Consider the following 24,599-nt stretch of genomic DNA (forward strand, 5'->3'; position numbering starts at 1 on the left):
AGACTTCAAGTGTTGAAGGGTTTCTTTCTTAGCAAGAGATTGAGATCAAAATGCCATGACAAGCAATTAAATTAGGCAAAAAAATTATGGTAAAAATGATGGATTTGGCCTATGATGAAGTGATCAAGGTCCACGGAACACAAAATAAACAATTACAATTTCACCCTAGGTTTAGTTTTATTTAGAGAAGAAAGTGAAAGGAGGAATTAGGTATAGAACGAGATAAGTTTTAAGTCGTTTTATAGGAGAAAAAATTTATCAAGGTTATTATTATTATTATTGTATAGAAAAGGTAAAAGAGAAAAATTAATTATACATTAAATTATATAAATATTACTAATAAAAAAAATGTAAAATAAGAGTACATTGATATTTTATCCACACAAAATCAGTTTTTTCTCTCTATCCGTAGTGGTGGGCTAACAATGGAAAAAAATGTTTAAAGTAGATATTTTATAATTAATTCTTTGTTGCAATTTAATTTGTCGTAATTTTATTATAATTCATTTCTTTAAACTTGTTTTCAATAATCTATACATTCAGTAGAACAACCAAACATTTTAATAAATTCAAGGGCTGAATGGAATAAAGCGAAAGATAAAAAATATCAAATATCATTATTTGAGCAGTAAAAGCATAATGCAATAATATAAAAAAGCATTTTTACTCTCGACCTAAAATTCATTCTCTTGACAAGGTAAGGCCTTTTTCCCAACTCACAACAGTCCTGTTAAAAATTTTAATAACGGTTATAGATGTTTTGGGCTATATGCTGGTACCAACCAGTATAGTAATTCAGAATGAGGAAAATAAGAAATAATTTTTACAATATAATTTTTTTATATCATTAATTAATAAGAAACAATGTTATTTTTATTTCTCCGATAATTATCTTAAAAATCTATAAATATATAAATTTATCATTTAGTAGTTTGTGATTAGATGCAGTGTAAAGCTATTTTATAATATTAGTCTTGAATCTATATTTTTCTCAGAAAAAACGGAGGGGGTAAAAACTAAGAAAAAGAAAACTTAGCAAAAAATGGGCCATTAGAAAAGGAGCACATACATGTGGGCCGAGACGGCCCAAATCAGTCCTGCCTTTTTCCTCAAGACAACACAATACTGAAAAACAGTGTCTTTCTACCTTTTTCCCTCATTTCTTCAAACTCAACAATTGAGATCTCATTGCAATTGCTTCTTCTACTAGAAAAGGTGCCAAAACTGTTCTTCAAATTTGCGATTCTTTTATTATATCTCCCCTTTTACATATATATCAACTACTTTTCTATGTTATCTTGATTTTAAGGTTTGTTTTCATTTAGGTCACTAATCTTCCATCATGAAGCTCGATACCACTGGTCTTGAATCGTTTCCCACACTGCTTGCACCTCAAAGCGACGTCGTTGGAGAACTTTCCGCTGCTCCGTCCTTCGACCTTCCGAATTCTAATGATGTGAGTACTCAGGTTTTGAAACTGTTAAAAATTTCATAAAGAAAATTTGGGGCTGAAATTGTTAGGGAATGAAAATTGAAAGCTGGCTAGGGTTTAAATTGTAATAGATAAGGGTTGAAGGTTGATGGTTTTAACTGATGTATTTGCGTATTGTGTGTGTGTTGGTGATAGTTCGATGGGTTCTTGAAAGAAGCTATTCAGATGGTGAAGCCCGCGAAGGGTACCACCACTCTTGCTTTTATCTTTAAGGAGGGTGTCATAGTAGCTGCTGATTCTCGAGCTAGCATGGGAGGATACATATGTGAGTGTTTGTTAAATCTAATTGCATTTTCGCTTTTCTTTGTTCCTTTGGCTAAGTAAGTCAGATATTTTCTGTTACTTGCTTCGAATTAAATGATGGACTTTATCTATTTGCGGTTGCGTGAGTTGAATTTTGAGTGTTGGCTGTCTCCAGCATCGCAGTCTGTGAAGAAGATTATTGAAATCAATCCGTACATGCTTGGTACTATGGCTGGAGGTGCTGCTGATTGTCAGTTTTGGCACAGGAATCTCGGGATCAAGGTAATACCTTGAACCTTATATCTTGTATGCTTGCATCCGTTCTGTATGTTCTGTACTTCAATTTTTGGACCAGTCTCCTACCGAGTTTCTCGCTCTAGTCTCCTACACTTTGGCATTTCTTGGATATTTCCTTACAATTTTGTTATTGATATTGTTTCTGCTGCTATAGTTGAGTAGGTAACAATGTACCTTCTTTTTGAAGTATATTTATATTCCTTTCCTAAAAATTTCTTTTGCTAGGAAGCATTTAGCCTGTTTTGGCATGCAAGTAAGGAGCAAGAAAAAAGTGGGTAAAATGGAAATACTGATGGGTGGATAGTCTGCTCTGCTGTTGGGAAGAGATTGATAAAAAAAATGATTATGTACTTTTTGGAAACAATAAAAATGGCTGGGGAGAAAATTCTGCTTATTAAATTCAGACATAACTTTTTTAAGATATATTCTTTAGATGGATGGTTATGTAATTTAGAGATATCCTAAACTCTTAACTCTAATTTTCTCTTATTATTTCTACCATGATGAAATGTAGGGAGAATAATATATAGGGTGCAATTGTGTAAGTAATTTATAGGGTGCAATTGTGTAAGTAAAATGCATTTTTCTATTTCAATTCCAATTCCTTTCTCGTTATATCTGGTTGTCCGAGTGGTGTGATATAGCTTTCACATCTAATTTTTATTTACCCTATCAATAATTTGTTTTCCTTCAACCCTATATCAACTTTAATTTATAATTATGTGCTTGGCCAGCATGTTTGAATATGTTTTATTAATCTCAAGGGGCCACTGTATTTTTATATTATTAACACACGCGCGCACACACACACACACACACACATATATATATATATATATATATATATATATATATATATATATATATATATATATATATATATATATATATATAAAATATATGCATGCACTTCAAATGTGAAGGCTTTCGTTACTTATTCTTATATAATAGCATCTAACAAGATATACTGGTACTTGGAATGTTACTTAATTGACATTGATATATGAAGTTTCACTCTTTGGTTGAACTGGTAATGAATTCAGATTGAATAAGTGATCATTAGTCAAGGCAGTTCTTGCCAAAACTATAGCAGGCTAATATTCTGGTTGACATCGAAGCATTAACTAGTACTATCCTTTTTATAAATTTCCATTAGATTTCTAGTGTTTTTAATCTCTATATACTATTTTTTTTTCCTTTTTGATTTATGGCACACAGTTTTATTCCTTGTCAGTGATATGATTAAAAACATCCTGTAAACTACAGCCCAGGAGGCTTGCTAAAAACTGCTCCCCCCTCCTCCCTTCTTCCGCTTAAAATGGTGACCTCCTCCTACATGTCTATACTAATAACCCACTTCTGCTTATCTAACTTGCCAGTGAGCAAGATCTTTAAGCCTTTCCCCATTCTGTCTTTTTTTTCCCCTCTGACATAAACCTTCTAGATTATGGACACTTGGCATGGGTCATTAATAAGCTGGAGCTCTTCCAGTAACAGAACTAAGCCTAACAGAAGATCTAAATGACTGGTTCATATAAACTTAAAGTTTATGGTTTTTTATCTTTTGGTTTTTCTATCCAGGATATGGCTTTATCCTTTTGTATTTATGAAGTTGCAAATGTATTCTCTAATCTGTTCCATATTTTTTTGTAGTGTCGTTTGCATGAGTTGGCGAATAAAAGAAGAATTTCAGTAACAGGAGCTTCCAAGCTACTTGCCAATATTTTATACTCTTATCGTGGAATGGGGTTATCGGTTGGTACCATGATTGCTGGATGGGATGAGACGGTAATTTACTTGTCAAATTACTGAATAACATTATGCTCAGTTAGTCCAATAGCTACTTACAACAGTTAATCTCTCTTTAGGGACCTGGTCTATATTATGTTGATAGTGAAGGAGGAAGACTTAAAGGCACTAGATTCTCTGTTGGATCTGGTTCGCCATATGCTTATGGTGTATTGGACAGCGGGTTAGTTAAACTATGTATTTAACTATCTTTTATAAATCTCCTGTCAAGTTCCTTTTTGACAATTTCCTTGTTATACCAGGTACCGATATGACTTGTCAATTGAGGAGGCAGCTGAACTTGCTCGACGAGCAATTTATCACGCAACATTTCGTGATGGGGCCAGTGGTGGAGTTGCTAGCGGTATCTATCTTTCTTCCCCATTATCAACCCAGCTACATCACAAACTTGCTTCTTAATCGGATTATGACATTTTTGTTTCTATCCTCTCCCTCACCAGCTAGAAAATAGTACTTACACTAACAAATGCATGATAACTAAATTGATATAACCTCTCTTAAGGTACACTTGCCCATTTTTCCGTAGCACAATTGCTCATGATCGTCCAAAACATAATGTGCATTTAATTATAATTTATATCCATTTAAATAACATTCGAAAATAATCCATGGTCTCTAACTTAGTCGGGTGAAATATTAGTACAGTAATTTTATCCTCATTATAATCGACTCGGTGCTATTTTAGGCGCACGAAGTCTGTGTTTGACTAACTTGGAGATTTATATGATTTCAGTGTACTATGTGGGACCAAATGGATGGAAGAAATTGTCTGGTGATGATGTCGGTGAACTGCATTACCATTACTACCCAGTTACCCCAAGCACAGTTGAACAAGAAATGGTGGAGGCAACTGGAGCATGATGAAGTAACTCGTGGATACCTTTTTAAATTTTCTTTGCTTCCCAAGCTTACTTTTAATCCCTTGCATGAAACTGGTTATTCTAGTAAAATTTGACATTCGTTGATATATGTAAGTGCTGTACTATCCTGATGTGGTTTAAGCTGAAGTGAATATTTACAATTAAAAATGACATATTAGAGGCAATGTGGAGTGGTTTAAACGAGGAAAGAGCTAGCTATTGCTAATTTAATCCATCTTGCCATTAATGGTTTTCATGGCAACTTTCTGAAAGTTGTACAAGCAGCTTACTAGGAGAATTGTGGTTCTAGGTTTTCGATTGGTTGTAATAGTTTACACGAATACGTTTGTTCGTCATGTATAATAGGTTGTCTAAGTCAAAGTAGACTAAAATAAATGCTTTAACCAATCAACGTTGAAAAAAAAAAAAAAAATAACCTTCATAATGTGAATAGGGACAGCTAAATGTCAATCACATTGGCGATAGTGATGAATCATAACAATTTTTTTATCAAGTCTCATCTCACTTTGTACAAGCGATGACTACATCTCTAGTAAATTACCACTTAAATGCTATAAATTACATTCTAAAGTGATTAAACCCATTTGGATTTGATTTTGGCATATCATGTCGGGAAGTGTTTGAATATCTAGAATAATTTTAGAGTGTTTGTTTATACTTTTTTTAGAAAATAAATACTTTTTTAATGTAATAAATTTAAAAAAAAAATGACAGATGCTTTCCATACAAGAATCAATTAAAAATAATTTATTTTTTAGTGATTACTACTTTTTAAATATACAAACAAACCCACTTTTTCAAATTTGAAATAACTTTTGATTATTAACAAAAGTAAATCAAATTATTTCAACATAAATTAATATTTATTTTATTCAAAGTTAACAGTGTATTATACCCACTAAATATTTCTAAAGACGTATATGTCGGTCTTTTGGAGAGATTGACTTTTGTACGTAAAATAATATTTTTAAAATACATAGTTCATTTATTAGACAAGACTCCTAATTAACGCATGTGTAATGAAAGGAAAATATTGGCATTTATTATTATATATGTATTTTTTAAATATGAATAATTTTATATTAATAATGTTATTAAGTTAATATATAAAATAAATTTATATTTATTAAAAATAAAATGAATAAAGAGAATAATTGTTGATGAATAAGAAAAAAAAAAGATAAACAGTTTTATAGAAAACTAGCGTAAAAACATAAGTACTATTGCACTTGTGTGAATGCATTTTTTTATCTTGTAACTTTTGAATATGCATGATATTATTTTGATATTGTAATGTTATTAAGTTAATAAACAATTATATTTATTAAAAATAAAGTGAAATGTATGGAGAAAATATGAGAAAATAATTGTTGATGAATAGGAGAAAAAAAGAGAGATAAATAAATAGTTTTATAAAAACTTGTAAAAGTAACAGTTAATTTTTTAAAATTTAACAAATAATTACATCGTAAAAGGTAAAGTTGAAATTATGAAATGTGGGTACAAAAGAGAGAATTCTTTTTATATATAGTTATAGATAGGCAAAAGTAACGGTTAATTTTAAAAAATTAATAAATCATTATGTTGTAAAGGGTATAATTGACATATGTATATATATATATATATATATATATATATATATATATATATATATATATATATATATATATATATATATATATATATCTTGATGATACATGATTCCCCTCTGCCACGTTTAAATTTATGGGTTTCTAGAAAAAATTTAAGAAACCACCTGGCGAGTATTCATAGCCGCCAGGCGATGCATGTTGAGTCTGTGGTTTTCTGGGTTCCCGCGATGAACTGCTTGGCGGTGAAGCCTGTACCGCCACGCGACACAAGCATAAAAATCCAGTTTCTGGGTTTCTGATGAACTGCCTGGCGGTGATGAACACCCGCCAGGCGACGCAAACCAATTTTGATTCAATTTTGATGCTTTGGATGTTTTGGGATGATTTTTGATAGGGAAAAATGCTACTCTAATTGTATGAGAATGATTATATGACATAGTCATTGGATTAAACATGGTTTGGGATCAAATTAGACGAAAATCTTATAGACGTCATGTTAGGGTTGTGAATTTGGTAATTTAGAGTTGGATTAAATTGAACGGATTAAATTAATGGAATTTTGGGTGATTGGAAGTTGTATGAAATAAATTTCAAACCTAAACACTTGAGCTGTGAGTATGGAGTTTAAAATCGAAGTGAATCAGAATTGTAGGGGTTGGAATAAGGTTCACAGTTGTTGAGGATTTTTTTTTGGGTTCCTGGAACAGCATGAACCGCTTGGTGGCACCCATTTGGCCGCCAGGCTCCATACCAGGAATGCATGGTGCTCTGATTCACGAAAAACGTTGTTTTTTGTATTTTTCGCGGGGGGAATCACCCGGCGCCAGCCAGTATAGTCCCGCCAGGCGCCACCTTCCTTACTTCTGGGCACTAGGCGCCACCCTTTTTTTTGGTTTGCGCAGTTTTTGTAAAATTGCCTTTCTCGGTTTATTAACCGTTTGATTTAGGTGAAATTTTGACAGGTGGTCCATAACATGTTGTTCTTCACTGTGAACGGTTGAGATTTGATTTGGAGGACAGTAGCTTGAGATATACATCACGCATGATTGGTTGTTTGAATTCCCTAATAGTATGATTACTAATGGATGATTGAGTGTTCTCAAGTGCTGGTATGGCCTTGATTGGTGAATGTATATATATAAATATATATAAATGTGTGATTGATGAGTATGTTTTTGATAGTGCTTCCTGAGACATGTTGAATATATGAACCTATATATGTTAGTTCGAATGTATGATGTTATAAGTGTGTGAATAAGGCCACTAATGATGATACCATTATGACCGAGTGTTGCATGATCATTACAGGTTTTGGGAAATTATGTGAACATGATAATCATACTTTAAATGTAATATAATTACGAGGGCATGTGGAATAAGTATATAGCTTTGATTGTGTCTTATGTGGAGTATGTGAATTGTAAGCATGCAATGCAAAGGGTTGGGAAAATGAGAAGGGAAAATAAAGTGTGTGTTGGAATTGATTTAAGAGGTAAATATATATGAATTATAAAAGAGAGGAATGTGTGCTTATACTTGAGAATTGAATGGTTGAATTCTAGGAAATGAATTAGAGTACCTAAAACCAGTAGTGTCACATTACTGGTGTAGCGCATGGCGCTGTAGAGTGAACCGCCAAGCGATAGTAGGAAACAGGGATGTCTTGTGAGTTGTGGCACCCAACGGTGATGTGAAACCGCAAGCGGTCTGTACTGCCATTTCGCTTAGCGACACTTAGGCTGCGCTAGGCAATATTGTAGTGGCAAGGTGCGTTGTGATATATTTTGCATGACTTGTTATGTTGGTCCTGGTCTGGGATATGCTTGATCTTGTCATGAGCGGGTAGGTTCATGATTGGTGATGAACACATGATGATATGAGCGGGGAGGTTCATATCCTATTACTCTCGTGTGAGGATACGAGTGAGGTAGGTTCGTATGTTTCGTGCTCACACTTGAGAGATGCTGCGTGCAGGGAGGTACGTAGCTGGTGGATCACGTGTGTTAGACTACGGGCGAGTAGGTCTGTAGAGTTGGACTACGAGCGAGGAGGTTCGTAGAGTTGGACCACGAGCGGGTAAGTTTGTGGAAGAATTGGAATCCCTAAGACCAGCTTGAGTATGTACCTTATGTAGCGTAGTGTGCTTTGCTTGTTTTCGTTATCATGTTGTGATGTGAAACTTGGATTAGAGGATGCTATGCCATGAGCGGGTAGGTTCATGGATGGTGGTAAACACGTGATGATATGAGCGGAGAGGTTCATATCCTATTACTCTCGTGTGGGGATACGAGCGAGGTAGGTTCGTATGTTCCGTGCTCACCCTTGAGAGATGCTGCGTGCGGGGAGGTACGTAGCTGGTGGATCACGTGTGTTGAACTACGGGCGGGTAGGTCTGTAGAGTAGGACTACGAGCGGGGAGGTTCGTAGAGCAGGACTACGAGCAGGGAGGTTTGTAGAGGCAGAACCACGAGTGGGCAGGTTCGTGTGAGCATCATAATCCGAGGCTAACTAATTGTGTGTTGTGAAGGTTGAAAAGCCTTGGGGATTAAGGTCTTGGCCAAGAATTAACTAGAATAAAATAGATGGGTGTATCTTGACTTTTTTTATTAACTTATATGTTAACTATTTATGAGCTCACCCTATCTGCTTGTGTTTGGCGATGATCATGTAATGTGTTACACGGGAGCAGATGATGTTGCAGGTGGTGCTGATGAGGCATAGCATCAGAGAGAGGGTTAGCTGGAGAGAGTTTTACTGGAGTTTAGCTTGCAAAGATAGCCTAAATTTTTAACTAGCCAATTCAACCCCCCTTTATTGGCTTTTCAACCATTTCAAAACTAACAATTGGTATCTAGAGCAAGGTACTTGAAATTTGATCAAGTAAGGTCCTAAATCTATTTTGAACTACTTGAAATGGTTGAAAACAAGTTACCCTTTGGTGAAGGTGCCTCAATTCATAGACCTCCTATGTTTAGTGACATTAATTACCAATTTTGGAAAATTAGGATGAAAATCTTTATTGAGTCAATAGATCAAGGGATATGGGATGCAATCATAAATGGACCATATACTCCTAAGCATATTGTTGATGATGTGCAGGTTAATAAGCCATGGACTCAATGGAATGAGGAAGAGATAAGGAGAGCCCAATATGATTGCAATGCAAAGAATATCCTCACTTCATCTCTCAACATGGATGAGTTATTTCGTGTTTCACAATGCAAGAGTGCCAAGGAAATGTGGAAGGTTTTTGAAGTGACTCATGAAGGAACCAATGATGTTAAGAGAGTAAGAAAGCATGCCTTGATTCAAGAATATGAGCTATTCAAGATGAAACAAGGAGAATCCATAGCGGATGTGCAAAAGAGATTCACTCACATAGTCAACCATCTCATAGGTTTAGGTAAGGAATTTGACAAGGAAGAGTTAAACATCAAGGTGCTAAAGTGTCTTGATAGATCTTGGCAACCAAAGGTCACAACTATCTCAGAAACAAGAGATCTATCCACTTTGACTACAGCTGCATTGTTTGGTAAGCTTAGGGAGCATGAGATTGAGATGCAAAGGCTTAATAAGCTTGAGTCAAGTGAGAAAAAGGTCAAGAACATAGCCTTGAAGACTAGCACCAAGAAAAATGAGGAACTTGAGGATGAGGTGGCTGAATCAAGTGAAAGTGAGAACTTGAATCTCCTTGTCAAGAGGTTTGGTAAGTATCTCAAAAGGAAAGGTATCAAAGGTAATCCCAAGAGGTATACTTCCAAACACAATGAATCAAACTCTTCTAATTTTATATGTTATAACTGTGGAAAACAAGGACATATCAAAATTGAATGTCTAAATGCTAACAAAGAAAAGGAGAAGAGTGTTGATAGGAAAAAGGAGAAGAAGCCAAAGGAGAAATGTGCATATATTGCATGGGAGGAAAATGATAATTCAACAACAAGTAGCTCCTCACAAGATGAGAGTGAAGAAGCCAACTTGTGTCTCATGGCTGGCTATGAGTCATCTTCCTCAAGCCAAATAAGTTCTCTAGACTTAAATGACTATAATCAATTGTTGCATGATTTTGAAGAGTTGCATAATGAAGCAAACAAGATTTCTGCATTAAACAATCGGTTGAAAGGCTTAAACAATTAACTAGAAAACAAAGTTAGTCAACTGGAAAAAGAAACAGCTGATTTAAAAACTAATTTTGAACATTTGGAAATGATTTACAGTAATTCAACCGACTGTTTTAGAAATCAGTCAGCTTTAAAATCCTGTGAAAACTGCACAGTTTTGAAAAATCAAGTGAAATACCTTATAAAGACCTGTGCAAGGTTCACAAGAAAAGAAGCAAACTTAGAGGTTGTTCTTGGTTCACAAAATTGTGTGTTTGAAAAAGCTGGACTTGATTTCAATCCTTCTTTTCAAAAGAAAACCAAGAAGTTTTGTAGTTTCTTTTCAAAAAGTATACCAAGTGACATGCCATTCATTTCATGCAACTACTGTATGCAAAAAGGTCATGTTATTAAGAATTGTCATGCTAGAAAATATGATGAACCTAAAGGGATTATGAAATGGATCCCAAAAGGATCAAGAAAGGCTTAACCATGTTGAACCCAACCTATCAAAGGGTACCATGTAATGAATATTTGTTTTGCAGGTTATCAAAAGTGAAAAGAAAGACTTATGGTACCTTGACCAACTTAGTGACAAAGGTTTTAAAGTTGTATTTGAACTAAATCATTGTCTTATCTATGATGCATGTAGTAGTATTGTATTGATAGGAAAAAGAGTCAACAATATATACTTGATTGATCTACATCATGCATCATATATCATACATTGATTTCTTATAAAAGAGGTGTTTCTAGGCTATGCTACACAAAGTCATGCATATAAAGTCTATAATAAGAGATTGATGATTGTTGAAGAGTCTATGCATGTTGTATTTGATGAAACTAACCCAAAGTTGCAAGATCAAGTGTCAAAGAATGCAGATGAAGAAGATCTACTGTAGGAGCAAATTTCTGCTGTAGAAAAGCCCACTGCTGCAGGAAATCAGTCGGCTAAAAAGGCAAAACAGTCGAGTGAAAAAGCTGCAGACAGCAACTTGCCCAAGGATTGGATCCAACCTAGAGGTTTATCAAAGGACAACATCATAGGTGATATCAAATATCTACTAGACGTAGGATTGTATTTTGTGAACATGTTGCATTTGTATCTCAAATTGAACCTAAGAATGTGAATGATGCTTTGAATGATAGTAATTGGATTATGGCTATGCAAGATGAACTCAATCAATTCACAAGAAATGATATGTGGTTTCTAGTGCCTAAAACTAATGATATGAATATTATTAGAACCAAATGGGTTTTTAGAAACAAAATGGATGAAGATGGTAATATTGTAAGAAACAAAGCTAGACTAGTTGCTAAAGGTTATAATCAAGAAGAAGGCACCTGTAGCTAGGCTAGAAGCTGTGAGATTACTTTTAGCATATGCTTGCATGTGTAACTTTAAATTGCATCAAATGGATGTGAAAAGTGCATTCTTGAATGGTTTTCTAAATGAAGAAGTGTATGTATCAAACCTCCTGGATTTGAGGATCATCTCTATCCTAACCATGTTTTCAAATTGAAAAAGGCCTTATATGGTTTGAAACAAGCACCAAGGCAATGGTATGAAAGGCTAAGTAATTTTCTCTTATCAAAAGGTTATGCTAGAGGTGCAGTGGATAAAACACTCTTCATTAGAAAACATGATAATGATGTTATACTTGTTCAAGTGTATGTTGATGATTTCATCTTTAGTTCAAATAATAACACATTGTGTGAAGAGTTTGTTGCAGCTATGCAGGGAGAGTTTGAGATGTCCATGATGGGTGAGCTTGCCTACTTTCTAGGGCTGCAAGTCAAGCAACTCAAGCATGGAACATTTTTAAATCAATCAAAATACTGCTTTGACTTGTTGAAAAAATTCAAAATGAAGGATTGCAAGGAAGCTGCCACTCCAATTGCAACAAATTGTCTTATGGATGCAGATGAGGCTGGCCAACCAGTGGATTCAACCAAATATAAAGGGTTGATTGGGTCTTTGCTCTATCTTACAACAAGTAGGCTAGATATTCAGTTTGGAGTATGCTTATGTCCTAGATTTCAAGCAAATCCAAAGGAATCACACTTTAAGGGTGCAAAAAGGATTCTAAAGTACCTCAAAGGAACAACTAATGTTGGTTTATGGTATCCATGTGATTCTAACATATCTCTTAGTGGCTTTTCAGATTCAGACAAGGTGAAAATTGGATAGGAAAAGCAAAAGTGGTACTTGCCATTTGCTTGGATCAAGTCTAATCTCATGGAATAGCAAAAAGCAAGCTTGTGTGGCACTTTCTACAACTGAGGCTGAATATATTGTTGTTGGACATGGCTGTGCACAAATCATATGGTTGAAACATCAACTTTTGGACTATGGTGTAAGGCTAAGCAAGGTACCTTTGTATTGTGATAATACAAGTGCAATCAACTTAACCAAGAATCCAATACAACATTCTAAAACCAAACATATAGAGATTAGGCATCATTTCATTCATGATCATGTTCAAAAGGGAGATTGTGAAATCAAATTTGTTAAAACTGAAAATCAATTGGCGGATTTGTTTACAAAACCATTGGCTAGAGATAGGTTTAATAAGCTAAGAACTGAACTAGGTATTTTAGACATCAAGAATGTGGTCTGATGTGTTTGTAGCATGTTAATCTTATGTACTCATGCATTGGTTTCATAAAAATTGCTGCAGTATGCAAAAATTAAAAATTGTCATAGTCAACCTGTTGATTTTGTTTTTCAACGTGTTGATTTCACTTAAATCTGCCTTTGTTTGCACAATCCATGATCTGTCAACCAGTTGTTTCTGTATTTCAACATGTTTATTTCACTTAAACTACCACTGGATGATGAAAAATTGACCTGCTATGATTTTTAATCTGCTGTTTTCATAATTTAGTATATTGATTTCATTAAAACTGAATCTGGAAAAATGAAGTTCAATTTCATGATTTTCAATCGATTGATTTTCAAAATCAGTCAGCTGATTTCACTTAACCAGATTCTATTTTTAATCTCTGATGCTCTGATGCTCTGATGTTGTTTTAGTCGACTGATTCTGTTTTTCAATATGTTGATTTTACTTCAACTGTGTTTTTACTCACGAATTGAATTGTTAAGCTGACTCAGTCAAAGAAAGCATCTTTTTGTCAGGTACTATCTGCTCTTAACTGCCCATTTCATCAGCCATGTGTTACTTTTACTGAATTGTTTGACCAAAAAGCATTCAAGTGTACAATTCCAATGTGCATGCAGCTCACATGATCTGAACTGATTGATTCTCTCATAAAAACACATTGAAAACATCATGAATGCACAAGTTACTGTTTTGGACTGCATTAAATTGATTTGGGTAACATAAAACGAATTAATTAGAAAAATCTGCACCATTTAATCAACTATTTCTGAAAATCAGTTTGTTGAATTATAAATACGGCACTTGTATTGCTGCATTTGCATCATACATCTCTTAGAAACAGCCACACCAACATTCATCATGCCTCGTCGTTCCCAAAGAGCTACCAAATTTGATGATGAGCACTTCATTCCTCCTACTCCAAAGTCTCCAAATCATGAAAGCCATGGGAGAATTGAAGCATGGTTTGAGGATCATGAGGACAACATTCAGGTGTTCCTCATTGAAATGAATAGGAAGCAGATCAGCATCCCTAAGGTGTTGAGGTTCTCTTGGCTAAGGGTTGAAGGCTTTGAGAGCCTATTCCAACAACTAAAGCATCAAAAGTTGAAGTCCTTCCTTGAACTTTTAGGGAAAATATATCCAGACTTGGTGAAGGTGTTTTTCACCAACTTAGAGTTCAAAAATGATGTCCTACTGTCCAGCATCAAAGGTGTTCAAATGGAGATCAACAAGAGAGCTTGGAAAGATGTGGTTGGACTCAAACCAAGGGGTGTGCAAGTGAGAAAAGGTGAAACTGGGGCTATTCCAGAATTCAATAAGATGCAATACTATGGCCAATGCTTGAGAAATCCTATTGTTGAAATCAAACACTTCCATGTTGGTGGTCTCAAGGTGGATCAAAGGTTACTTGGTATGATTGTCACAAAAATCCTTATTCCACGTGGTAGCAACCATTCAACATTGAATGAGGGAGATTTGATACTCATGTACTGCATTCAACACAACATTCAAGTGGATTGGATCTATGTGTTTCGTGATCACATGCTCAAGGCCAAGAGGCTCACGGATTTTAGGCTTCCATATGTGGTTTTGGTGTCTAAATTCATTGAATACTTTGGTATTGATGTAGAGGATGAGCTAGAGGAGTCAACTAGGCTATTGAACCATACCTCCAACCAAAATCTGCACAAAATGGGCTTTATCAAGTTGGGAAATGGATGGACAACTGCTGGAGCTGTTGTTGGTGGTGCACATGACCATGAAGCTGGTCCAAGTGGTGCAAATCAAGAGGAAGAACCAACTACTGGACCTATGGACTTGATTCCCTACAACCCTCCACAGGATAGAGGCCCTGTGTACTCACATTTTGAGAGGATGGTGCTGAACCAGCTGCATGAGCTTAATGTGTCTCAACATGAACATCACAACTATTGCAATGAGAGGTTCAATGCATTGGATGGCCAAATCCATGATATCCATGATATGCTCCACTCATTCCAGACCAGAAATGATCCTCAGGATGATTGAGTGTGGTGGTTGTTTAGGATCATGCATTGCATCCTTGTGTTTGTGATTTTTCAGTTTGAGTTTTGTTTGTTTCAATTGGTTGTTTTTCATTTCAGTCGGCTGATTGTATCAGCTTTATGCATTTGTTTTTTGTTTTCAGTTTTTGTTGGCTGTATTCCCTTCCAGTATTAATCAAATGATATGCAATGCTTGTTATCTTTATGCATTTGTTCTGTTTGATGCATCCAAAGGGGAGAAAAATTAGAATAATTGAAAAATGGATAATTGATCACATTAAGCATTAAAATTGGAATCAATAATCAAATCTGAATTTGAACCCATATTATTGATAGGGGAGCATGATCACAGTTGTATACTTGCTAGCTTGTGTGTATTGCTGTTGTAAAATGTTTTTCAGGTTCACAAGCTTCAAACTAAGGTTTTACTTCATCAATTGATATCCAACAAATGGAAGCATTTTGCAATGGAAGATAGAAGAAGATAGATGGAATAGAGATTGGCTTCATCAAATCAGGGGGAGATTGTTGACATGAGAAGCCAAGATGGTTTTCTTCTTGAAAATTTGATGAAGATTGAATAAATCTCTTTTGAACTATCTTGAAGCCATTACCATTGGAATGAAGCCTACATTGATGAAGGAAAGGAGATTTGATGATATCCATGGTGATCAAGGCTGGAACGTGTGCTCTCCATGTAGTTACATCATTAAGAAAGTGTATTTGTAGTTTGTAATTCATGTTGTAGACCTTAAAGCATTAATTAGATGTAGTTTGGTCTTTGTTGTGTTTTTAATCTGTTGAATGGTTTTTCAACAGGTTAAAATGTCTCTTTTAATCTGTTGAATGGCTTTTTAACAGGTTAAAAGGTTGGCTGCAGTAGTCTTAAACTACAACAAATTCAATCAGTTGATTTAGTTTTTAATTGACTGATTTCACTTAAGTCTATAAAAGCTGTGATTTTTGAAAGAGAGTGTAGTTAATCATTTTAGAGCACGATTTGGTTCTGGAAACGTGTGGAAACTCTCTCCTTCGTGATCATAGGTGTTGCAGCTGTTGAAGATTGATCTTCGATCAATTCTTGGAGTTTTTGGCTTGGTTTGAAGCTTGGAGAAAGTGGTTTGTGGTAGGCAAGGTTGTGCTACCACTAAGGTTTGATCTTTCTCAAGCTTTGCGTGTGTGCCTGGTGGTTTTCCAGGTTTGCAAGAGGGTTCTTGCTGTGCTGGTGTGATTCTTGTGTGATTCAAGAGTCTTTTGTGGTGTTTTTGTATATTTTGGAAGTGTAAGGGTGGATACTTTGTAAAACTTTTGAAATAGTGCAAAGTCAAGCTAAGGTTGCCTTGACAAACTGGATGTAGCTCAAGTTTGAGTGAACCAATATAAAAATTCGTGGTGTCCTCTCTTCTCTAACCTTTCTCTCTTGCATTTTCATTTTAAAGTTTCAAGAACTTGTGCTTTAATCATCTTTTTCATGTTCTTGCATGTTTTCATAGCATCTGAAGCATTGAGCATGCTTGTATAATCATTTGGAACTGGTCTTGATCATTCTTGAGCATTGTTTCTGGTTTAAAATTCAAATTCGCATTTCTGCATTTTTTCCAGTATTTCAGTCGACTGTTTTTCAGTTTCAATCGATTGATTATACCAGAACAGAATCTGTTTAGTAAAATTAATCTGTTAACTCTGTTTTTGATCGATTGAAAGTGTATAGTTCAGTACTGTTTGCATCCTAACTTGGTGATCTATTTGATTCAATTAAAGGTGGTTTTTAGCTTGCAAAGATAGCCTAAATTTTTAACTAGCAAATTCAACCACCCCTTCTTGGCTTTTCAACCATTTCAAAACTAACAGGAGAGAGTATGAAGGTGATTTTGAGGGGAATTTAGCATAGCATGAACTGCATTGAGAGAAGTCCAAGGCTGGATTAGTGGTGGCACAAGAGAAGTCCTAATTCTTCAAAGTGAGCAAGAATTATCCAGGTTAGGGGAGCTTTATCATGATAATTTTATGTTTTGATTGATTGTATAATATATATATATATATATATATATATATATATATGGATGATACATGATTCCCCTCTACCACGTTTAAATTTCTGGGTTTCTAGAAAAAATTCCAGAAACCGCCTGGCGGGTATTCATAGCTGCCAGGCGATGCATGTTGAGTTTGTGGTTTTCTGGGTTCCCGCGAGGAACCGCCTGGCGGTGAAGCCCGTATCGCTAGGTGACAAAAGCATAAAAACCCAGTTTCTGGGTTTCTGATGAACTGCCTGTCGGTGATGAACACCCGCCAAGCGATGCAAACCAATTTTGGTTCAATTTTGATGCTCTGGATGTTTTGGGATGACTTTTGATAGGGAAAAATGCTACTCTAACTGTATGAGAATGATTATATGACATAGTCATTGGATTAAACGTGGTTTGGGATCAAATTGGATGAAAATCTCATAGACGTCATGTTAGGGTTGTGAATTTGGGAATTTAAAGTTGGATTAAATTAAACGGATTAAATTAATGGAATTTTGGGTGATTGGAAGTTGTATGAAATAAATTTCAAACCTAAACACTTGAGCTGTGAGTATGGAGTTTAAAATCAAAGTGAATCAGAATTGTAGGGGTTGGAATAAGGTTCGCAGTTGTTGAGGATTTTTTTTTGTTGGGTTCCTGGAACAGCATGAACCGCTTGGTGGCACCCATTTGGCCGCCAGGCTCCATACCAGGAATGCATGGTGCTCTGATTCACGAAAAACGTTGTTTTTTGTATTTTTCGCGGAACGGGAATCACCCGGCGCCAGCCAGTATAGTCCCGCCAGGTGCCACCTTCCTTACTTCTGGGCGCTAGGCGCTACCTTTTTTTTGGTTTGCGCATTTTTCGTAAAACTGCATTTTCCGGTTCGTTAACCGTCTGATTTAGGTGAAATTTTGACAGGTGGTCCATAACATGTAGTTCTTCACTGTGAACGGTTGAGATTTGATTTGGAGGACAGTAGCTTGAGATATACATCACGCATGATTGGTTGTTTGAATTCCCTAATAGTATGATTACTAATGGATGATTGAGTGTTCTCAAGTGCTGGTATGGCCTTGATTGGTGAATGTATATATATAAATATATAAATGTGTGATTGATGAGTATGATTTTGATAGTGCTTCCTGAGACATGTTGAATATATGAACCTATATATGTTAGCTCGAATGTATGATGTTATAAGTGTGTGAATAAGGCCACTAATGATGATACCACTATGACCGAGTGTTGCATGATCATGACGGGTTTTGGGAAAGTATGTGAACATGACAATCATACTTTAAATGTAATATAAATGTGAGGGCATGCGGTGACTTTTGATGCTTACTGTCAGGGTTGGTGATCGAAGTTGTACCCAGCCAAATAGAACAAATAAATATAGTACTTAGGAATCAACCCAAAGTCGTCTCTCAATGACTGACATTTTCATTCAGAGGTTAACAAAGTAACACAAAGGGGGCGGTTGGTAGATTCAACACATAATTAAAATTGTAGTTAAAGGTTTAATGAAACAGTAATAAAAATGTACCGACTCCTTGATTCCAAATACAATTCCACTGATCATAGGTCACGAAATTAACACATCTGCCCACTCTCAATCCATTCGAACATAACCCTCTAAGGAAAAGTTACAAACCAGTTTCAATGTGCAATTAGGCATTGCATACATCCACGAATTCGTAACAAGCAAGCTACAAACATTAGGCATGGACATAACCCCCAAAACACATGCACCCAATATGTAAATTAAGCATAAACAGAACAAGCACAAACATTTCACATATTCAAGATAAAGAATGGACAAAATTTAGCAACAAAACCATCAGGACCTCAAAGCTTCATTGCATTTTTCTTCAAGAAGTTAACACACAGAATTTAGCAAGCCATGGAAAGGGAGCAATAAAACAATTCAAAACGAAAATTCCCCATGGAAAAGAATAAAAAACGTAAAATACCAAAACAGAACATCAAACCCTAAGTTAGGTCATATGGAAATGTGAATTCAAGAACAAAATGAGATTGTTAAAGCTTCAAGGGAACGAAAATGGTTGTTGTAACGTAGAAAACATAAACCCCACATATAGGTGTTGTTCCAAGTGGCTACAAGGAAGAAAATGAAATGCCCAAGCTCCCAAATGTGCATAAAACATAAAGCCCAATAATGGGTGTTGTCAATAATGAATAAATCGTGAGAAAAGAGTCCTAAAACGTGAAAACTAGGTGGGCACCTCCATGGGTCACCAAACAAAGCTTCAAAACTTAAAAATGGAGTGTGAGGACGAAGTTGAGGGCTCCCACCCAAAAATAAAACCTAAATCTCATGGTCACATCCATTATGTCACTCAATATTACAAAAATGCCACTACATGTTTCAGAATTACAAAAATGCCACTTTTGTCCCAACATGTTGGCCCAATGACCTAGACAAGCTAACTAACATGGCGCAGACATGATAATGACGTGGGAATGATGTGTAAACTTTGTCTTCATCTTATGATTAGTGTACAAGCTCCAAAACTGTTTCACCCAAAATACCTAAAAATAATTACAAACAAAAATTAGACCAAATAATCTCAAATTAATCAAAATTCGGAATAATGGCCCAATAAAGCCCAATGAATGAAAATGCACTAAATATAGACTATTAAGCACTAAAAAACTATCAAAATGAGCACAACAAAAGTGGAAGAATAGAGGAAAATAATGACTTATCACTTGGCAAGCAAGGATTTTTGTTGGACATTATTGGTGCTCTTAGAAAATGAAGTTGAAGAGGAAAAAATGGGACTTGAACAATTAGTTTTCGTTTTTTTTTTCTTTTTGATTGTTAATTTAACCACATACTCTTCTGTTTACTGATCTTTTTGGGATTTGTTCAATGTATTGATGGGAACTTTTGATGCTTATTGTTGGCCTTGGTAGGCAAGGATTATGTTTAGATGAATTTTACCCCTTTTTAGCCTTGGTAATTTTTTTGTAAGATATAAATGTTTGAGTGTGTGTAGTTTCTATTTATTTTTGTTTCAAATGAATGTTAACTTCGCTTTTCTTTTTACATATATGAATGGATTTTTCATTCCTCTTTGAAATCCTTTTTTTGTCCTTGATTGAAAGTGGTCGGGACATAACAAACTTCAATCCATCAACTCATTAGTATCATCTTCTTGAGCTCCTTTATTACTCCATATTGTTTTGCATCTTAATTGTGAGTAATTAAAAGCAAGCTAAAAGGCTTAACATTGTAATTGGATGTTATTGGCATCTCAAGAAGAGTAGGAATCATCGTGGTGCATTTGTTGCCTTTTAATCCTGTGGACAAGCACACTGTTATTACCTTCATTGACAACAATTGTGATTGGCACAAAAACATCAAAGATGCTCTGATTTATATATAATAAGTAGTACAATGTTGTTAGGAAAAACGCATCATCAATTAAGAACATTACCGTCTTTACCCTTAGAATCACTCTATTAAAAGAGAAACAAGATAAAAACAAGAACACAAGAATATAATGTGGAAACCCCAAAATTGGAGAAAAACTACAAAGGAATAACACTATGTGAAATTTTGTACAACACATAGACTACCCTCTTATGCCCTTGACCCCAAGTACACCCACACTTTCCAAAGCAAGAATTTAACCAAACCTCACAACACTATACTACAAGAGTATAAGAAAAGTCAAACACTAGCTCAAAGTATCTTTGACTTGGGGCAAAGAACATCATGGACTTAGATCTCATTATATAGTCACTAAAATTCAACCCCTAGGATATCTTAGGTGATGTGAGACTTTTTAAGACGTGTTATTTTCATCAGCCCAACAAATGTGAATTGTAGTAAAATATTTGTAGTACAATGATATTTGATTACCCATTTATGTGCATCAGATCATTGAACTTTGTGGCCTTAAATGAGAGACCTTGAAAAAGGCAGACAAACTTATTAATGAATAAGCAAACAACAGTTTGCATTTCTTGGGGTTTGTTGCTTGCTAGGTGGTGAAGGATGTAAACATGAGAAGAGAAATTATTATTTAGTTTTCATCAATCTTCACAAAACGTGAAGCCAAATATGATTGACCTTTTTATCAGGATAGAGTCTCAGTTTTTAGTCGATAATTTGAATTGTACAATATATTTGTTGGTAGAGTCTTCTAAAGAAGAGAAAAGAGTGTATGCAATTGATGATCTTGAAGGAAATGTAGTAATTGTTTGTATGCTTGTGGAAGTGATGGAATGTTGTTAGGAAGTGGAGGCATAGTGTTGGTTGGCAATGTTGGCAGTGCAGGCAAAGGTTTAATTATGGTCTGAGGCAGTGTTGGAAGTGAAGGCAAATGAGGAAATATTGGTTTAGGCAAAAAGGGAATGCTTGGTGCAATTGCTTGCAAAAGGATGATGAGCTGCTAGGCTCATGCTTTAGAAGCTCAAAGTAAGAACAAAATTTGTGATCAATGATTTGTTGGAGGCCATAGCTGAATATGACAACTAATAATGAAGAAGAATTGCAAAATATATATGAAATTGGTATATATTTGCTTGAGATTGTATATGATAGAAGGAAGGTGCTTGCACTTATGTAGTGTTTATGTCTAACGGACCGAGGTGAGAATTGGAGGAAAAACCCAGGAGTTGGTTCATTTAACTTTGTAGCATGGTTATCAAACTTACGAGTTACTCGCTAACGCGGACGAGTTTACGTGCCTGGTCATGGACGAGTGAACTCGCAAGCGAACTCGGTTTTCAAGCAGAATCGCTGGACTCGGATGTGGACTCGTTGAGATCATTCAAACTCGCGAGTTTTCAGTGAGTTCGCGAGTTCGAGAGGGGAAAAATTGAAAATCAAAACAGGGTCATTTCGAGCAAAAATCTTACTAGATTAGGGCTTCCTACTTTCAATTGGAGGGTCGTTCCGCTTTCGTTCTTTGCAACTTATTGGTGAATAATCCTAAAGGGACGAATTTCCTTTATTCACTTGACACCTCAAACATTACAAAAACAACTGATAAAGTATTCAAGATGTTAGATGATGTTTTTGAGTTTGTTGGAGAACAAAATGTATTTCAAGTTGTTACTAATAATCATGCAAATTTCAAGGTAGGTGGAGATTTGTTGATGCAAAAAAGAGAACAATTGTATTGGACTCCATGTGTTGCACACTGTATTGATTTTATCTTTGAAGATTTTGAAAGGAATTTGAAGGTCCATGAATTGACAATCAAGAAGGGAAGAAAGATTACCCCTTACATTTATGGAAGAACAATGTTGATTTCCTTGTTGAAAAAGTTCACTAAAGGTAGAGACTTGATAAGACGGGTGTGACTAGATTTGGCACGATGTATTTGACCCTTGGTTGTCTTCATGAATTGAAGACATCATTATTGACCATTTTAGCTCCAAGGAGTGGAAGGAAACCAAGTTTGCAACTTCACAAGAGGGAAAAAGAGTAGAACGTGTGGTATTAAATAGTCGACAATGGTCTTACGATTGGTGGACTCAGATGTAAAACCCACAATGGGTTTCATTTATGAAGAGATGGACTGTGCAAAAGAGAAAATTAGTTCCAATTTTAACAATATTAAGAAGAGGTAAAATTTCAAACTTTTATTCATTCAAAGTTTAATTACTTATATATGAAATTAGTTTGGTATTGAATGTAGTTATGAAGAGGTTCGGAGAATAATTTATGCTCGATGTGATAGTCAACTTCATAGGCCTTTGCAAGCAACTGCCTATTTTTTGAACCCCCACTTCCACTATGAACCTAACTTTAGATGTGATGATGGTGGAGAGGTGAAAGAAGGATTGTATATATGCATGAGAAGATTGGTACCAGATTTGGCAGAAAGAAGAAAAAATAATTTGCAAATTATTGAATTTTATTTTGCTAGAGGAATTTTTGGAATGGAAGATGCAAAGGAATGCAGGAAGGCATTAAATCCTAGTGAATGGTAGGAGATGTTTGGGGATGGAACTCCAGAGTTGAAGAAATTTGCTATTCGAATTCTAAGCTTGACTTGTAGTTCTTCGGGATGTGAGCGTAATTGGAGCTTATTTGAAATGTTAAATTATTTTAATTTCTAATTTTCGTTATTAGGTTTATATCTACTAAAATTTAAAATTTTATTTTAGGTTCATATAAAGAGAAGGAATTGTTTGCATCAGAAAAAGATGAATAATTTAGTTTATCTGATGTACAACTTGAAGTTGAAAAGTACACAAATTCGAAAAATTGTTGTTCTTCCATTTGATGACATTGAATCAGATGATGAATGGATAACTGAAGAGGCAAATGATGTTGTTAAGATTGTGCAAGTTGAAGGTCAAATTGATGTTCAAAATGTTCCCTTAGATGGAGCAACAATAGATCCCGCTCTAGATGCTCTTGATCTTGATAATATAACTTTTGATGCCAATGAGGATGCACAAGTTTCATTAGGAAAAAATTTAGATGAAGATGATGATGGAGATAATGATGTCATTAGAGAATTAGACATAGACATTTCACATTTGAATTTATGTTTTACAGTATTTGTATGAACATATTTATTTGAAGTACTTCTAAATTATATAATTTTCTGGACTTATTTAAATTAAGATGTTATTTATATAAATTATATATTTTTTCATGTAAAGTAACGAGTTTATGATTCGAGTTTACTGGACTCTCACACAATTACATAAATTCTCAAGTTTGACAAACTTATTTTAGAGTGTTTAATGCTTTGATCACCTAAAAAATCCCGTTGACCATCAAATAACACAGCATTATTTGAATAAGTGTATCTTTAACTTAATATAAGAGAGTGATAATGTTAGTGGCAATGCTCGAGTATTCCTAGGAAGAGCGTGTCAGCAAAAACAAGAGTAGCGCCTAATCATTCTATGTAGTGCAAAAGTTATTTTCACTCACCTAATACTTCAAAATGGATGCAGTAGACAGTATAATCTCTCACAGTAAGAACCACAATGAAAAATATTTATTTTAGACTCACTTTTTTTACCTACATTCATTCACAACTACCTTTTAAAATAAGATATTATGTTAAAATAATAATAACAAATATATATAAGATATTATAATAAAATAATATTTTATAGAGTTGTAATTTGAGTACAAGATAAAAAAAATTATTGTATTAGGGTATTATTATCCAACCATAATAGATTATTTTAAATTAGTTTATGAGAAAAATACAGAAAAAGAAGGAGAAGTAGAAAGGATTACTCGAATAATTGTAACTTTCAGATTTTAGTTTCTTTTTAATCAAATTACCACTAGGTTATTTTTTTCTTTCATACTTTCTTGTGTCACTCATAAATATTTAAAATTACATAATTCAAAATATAATCTTAAATCCAATAATTTAGAGCAATAATCGTTTAATTTGAAATAAGATTTTGTAATCCAGAACAATATTGCATAATGAGATTATACATATTCTCTACACAATTTTATAAAATAAATTTATCCTCGTATCCAAATCAAACAAAGATCAAACT

The 24,599-nt window shown here is 34.8% G+C and overlaps 2 protein-coding genes across 2 annotated transcripts; both read left to right on the forward strand.

Moving 5' to 3' along the window:
• The first annotated feature begins 1,090 nt into the window (after nt 1-1,090).
• On the forward strand, nt 1,091-4,973 carry LOC114196077 (proteasome subunit beta type-5). The gene is made up of 8 exons (XM_028086593.2): nt 1,091-1,215; nt 1,326-1,456; nt 1,628-1,757; nt 1,911-2,017; nt 3,686-3,820; nt 3,901-4,004; nt 4,084-4,184; nt 4,575-4,973. The coding sequence occupies exons 2-8, from the start codon at nt 1,343-1,345 to the stop codon at nt 4,700-4,702; spliced, it is 819 nt and encodes a 272-aa protein (XP_027942394.1). The 5' UTR covers nt 1,091-1,215; nt 1,326-1,342; the 3' UTR covers nt 4,703-4,973.
• A 17,052-nt stretch (nt 4,974-22,025) lies between these two features.
• LOC146883647 (uncharacterized) lies at nt 22,026-23,636 on the forward strand. Its single transcript, XM_085666673.1, has 2 exons — nt 22,026-22,684; nt 22,757-23,636. The coding sequence occupies exon 2, from the start codon at nt 23,268-23,270 to the stop codon at nt 23,634-23,636; it is 369 nt and encodes a 122-aa protein (XP_085522799.1). The 5' UTR covers nt 22,026-22,684; nt 22,757-23,267.
• The last annotated feature ends 963 nt before the right edge of the window (nt 23,637-24,599 follow it).

Source organism: Vigna unguiculata, chromosome 9, assembly GCF_037176805.1.
Source record: "Vigna unguiculata cultivar grain cowpea cultivar isolate G323 ecotype 2 chromosome 9, ASM3717680v1, whole genome shotgun sequence".
NCBI classification, from domain to species: domain Eukaryota; kingdom Viridiplantae; phylum Streptophyta; class Magnoliopsida; order Fabales; family Fabaceae; genus Vigna; species Vigna unguiculata.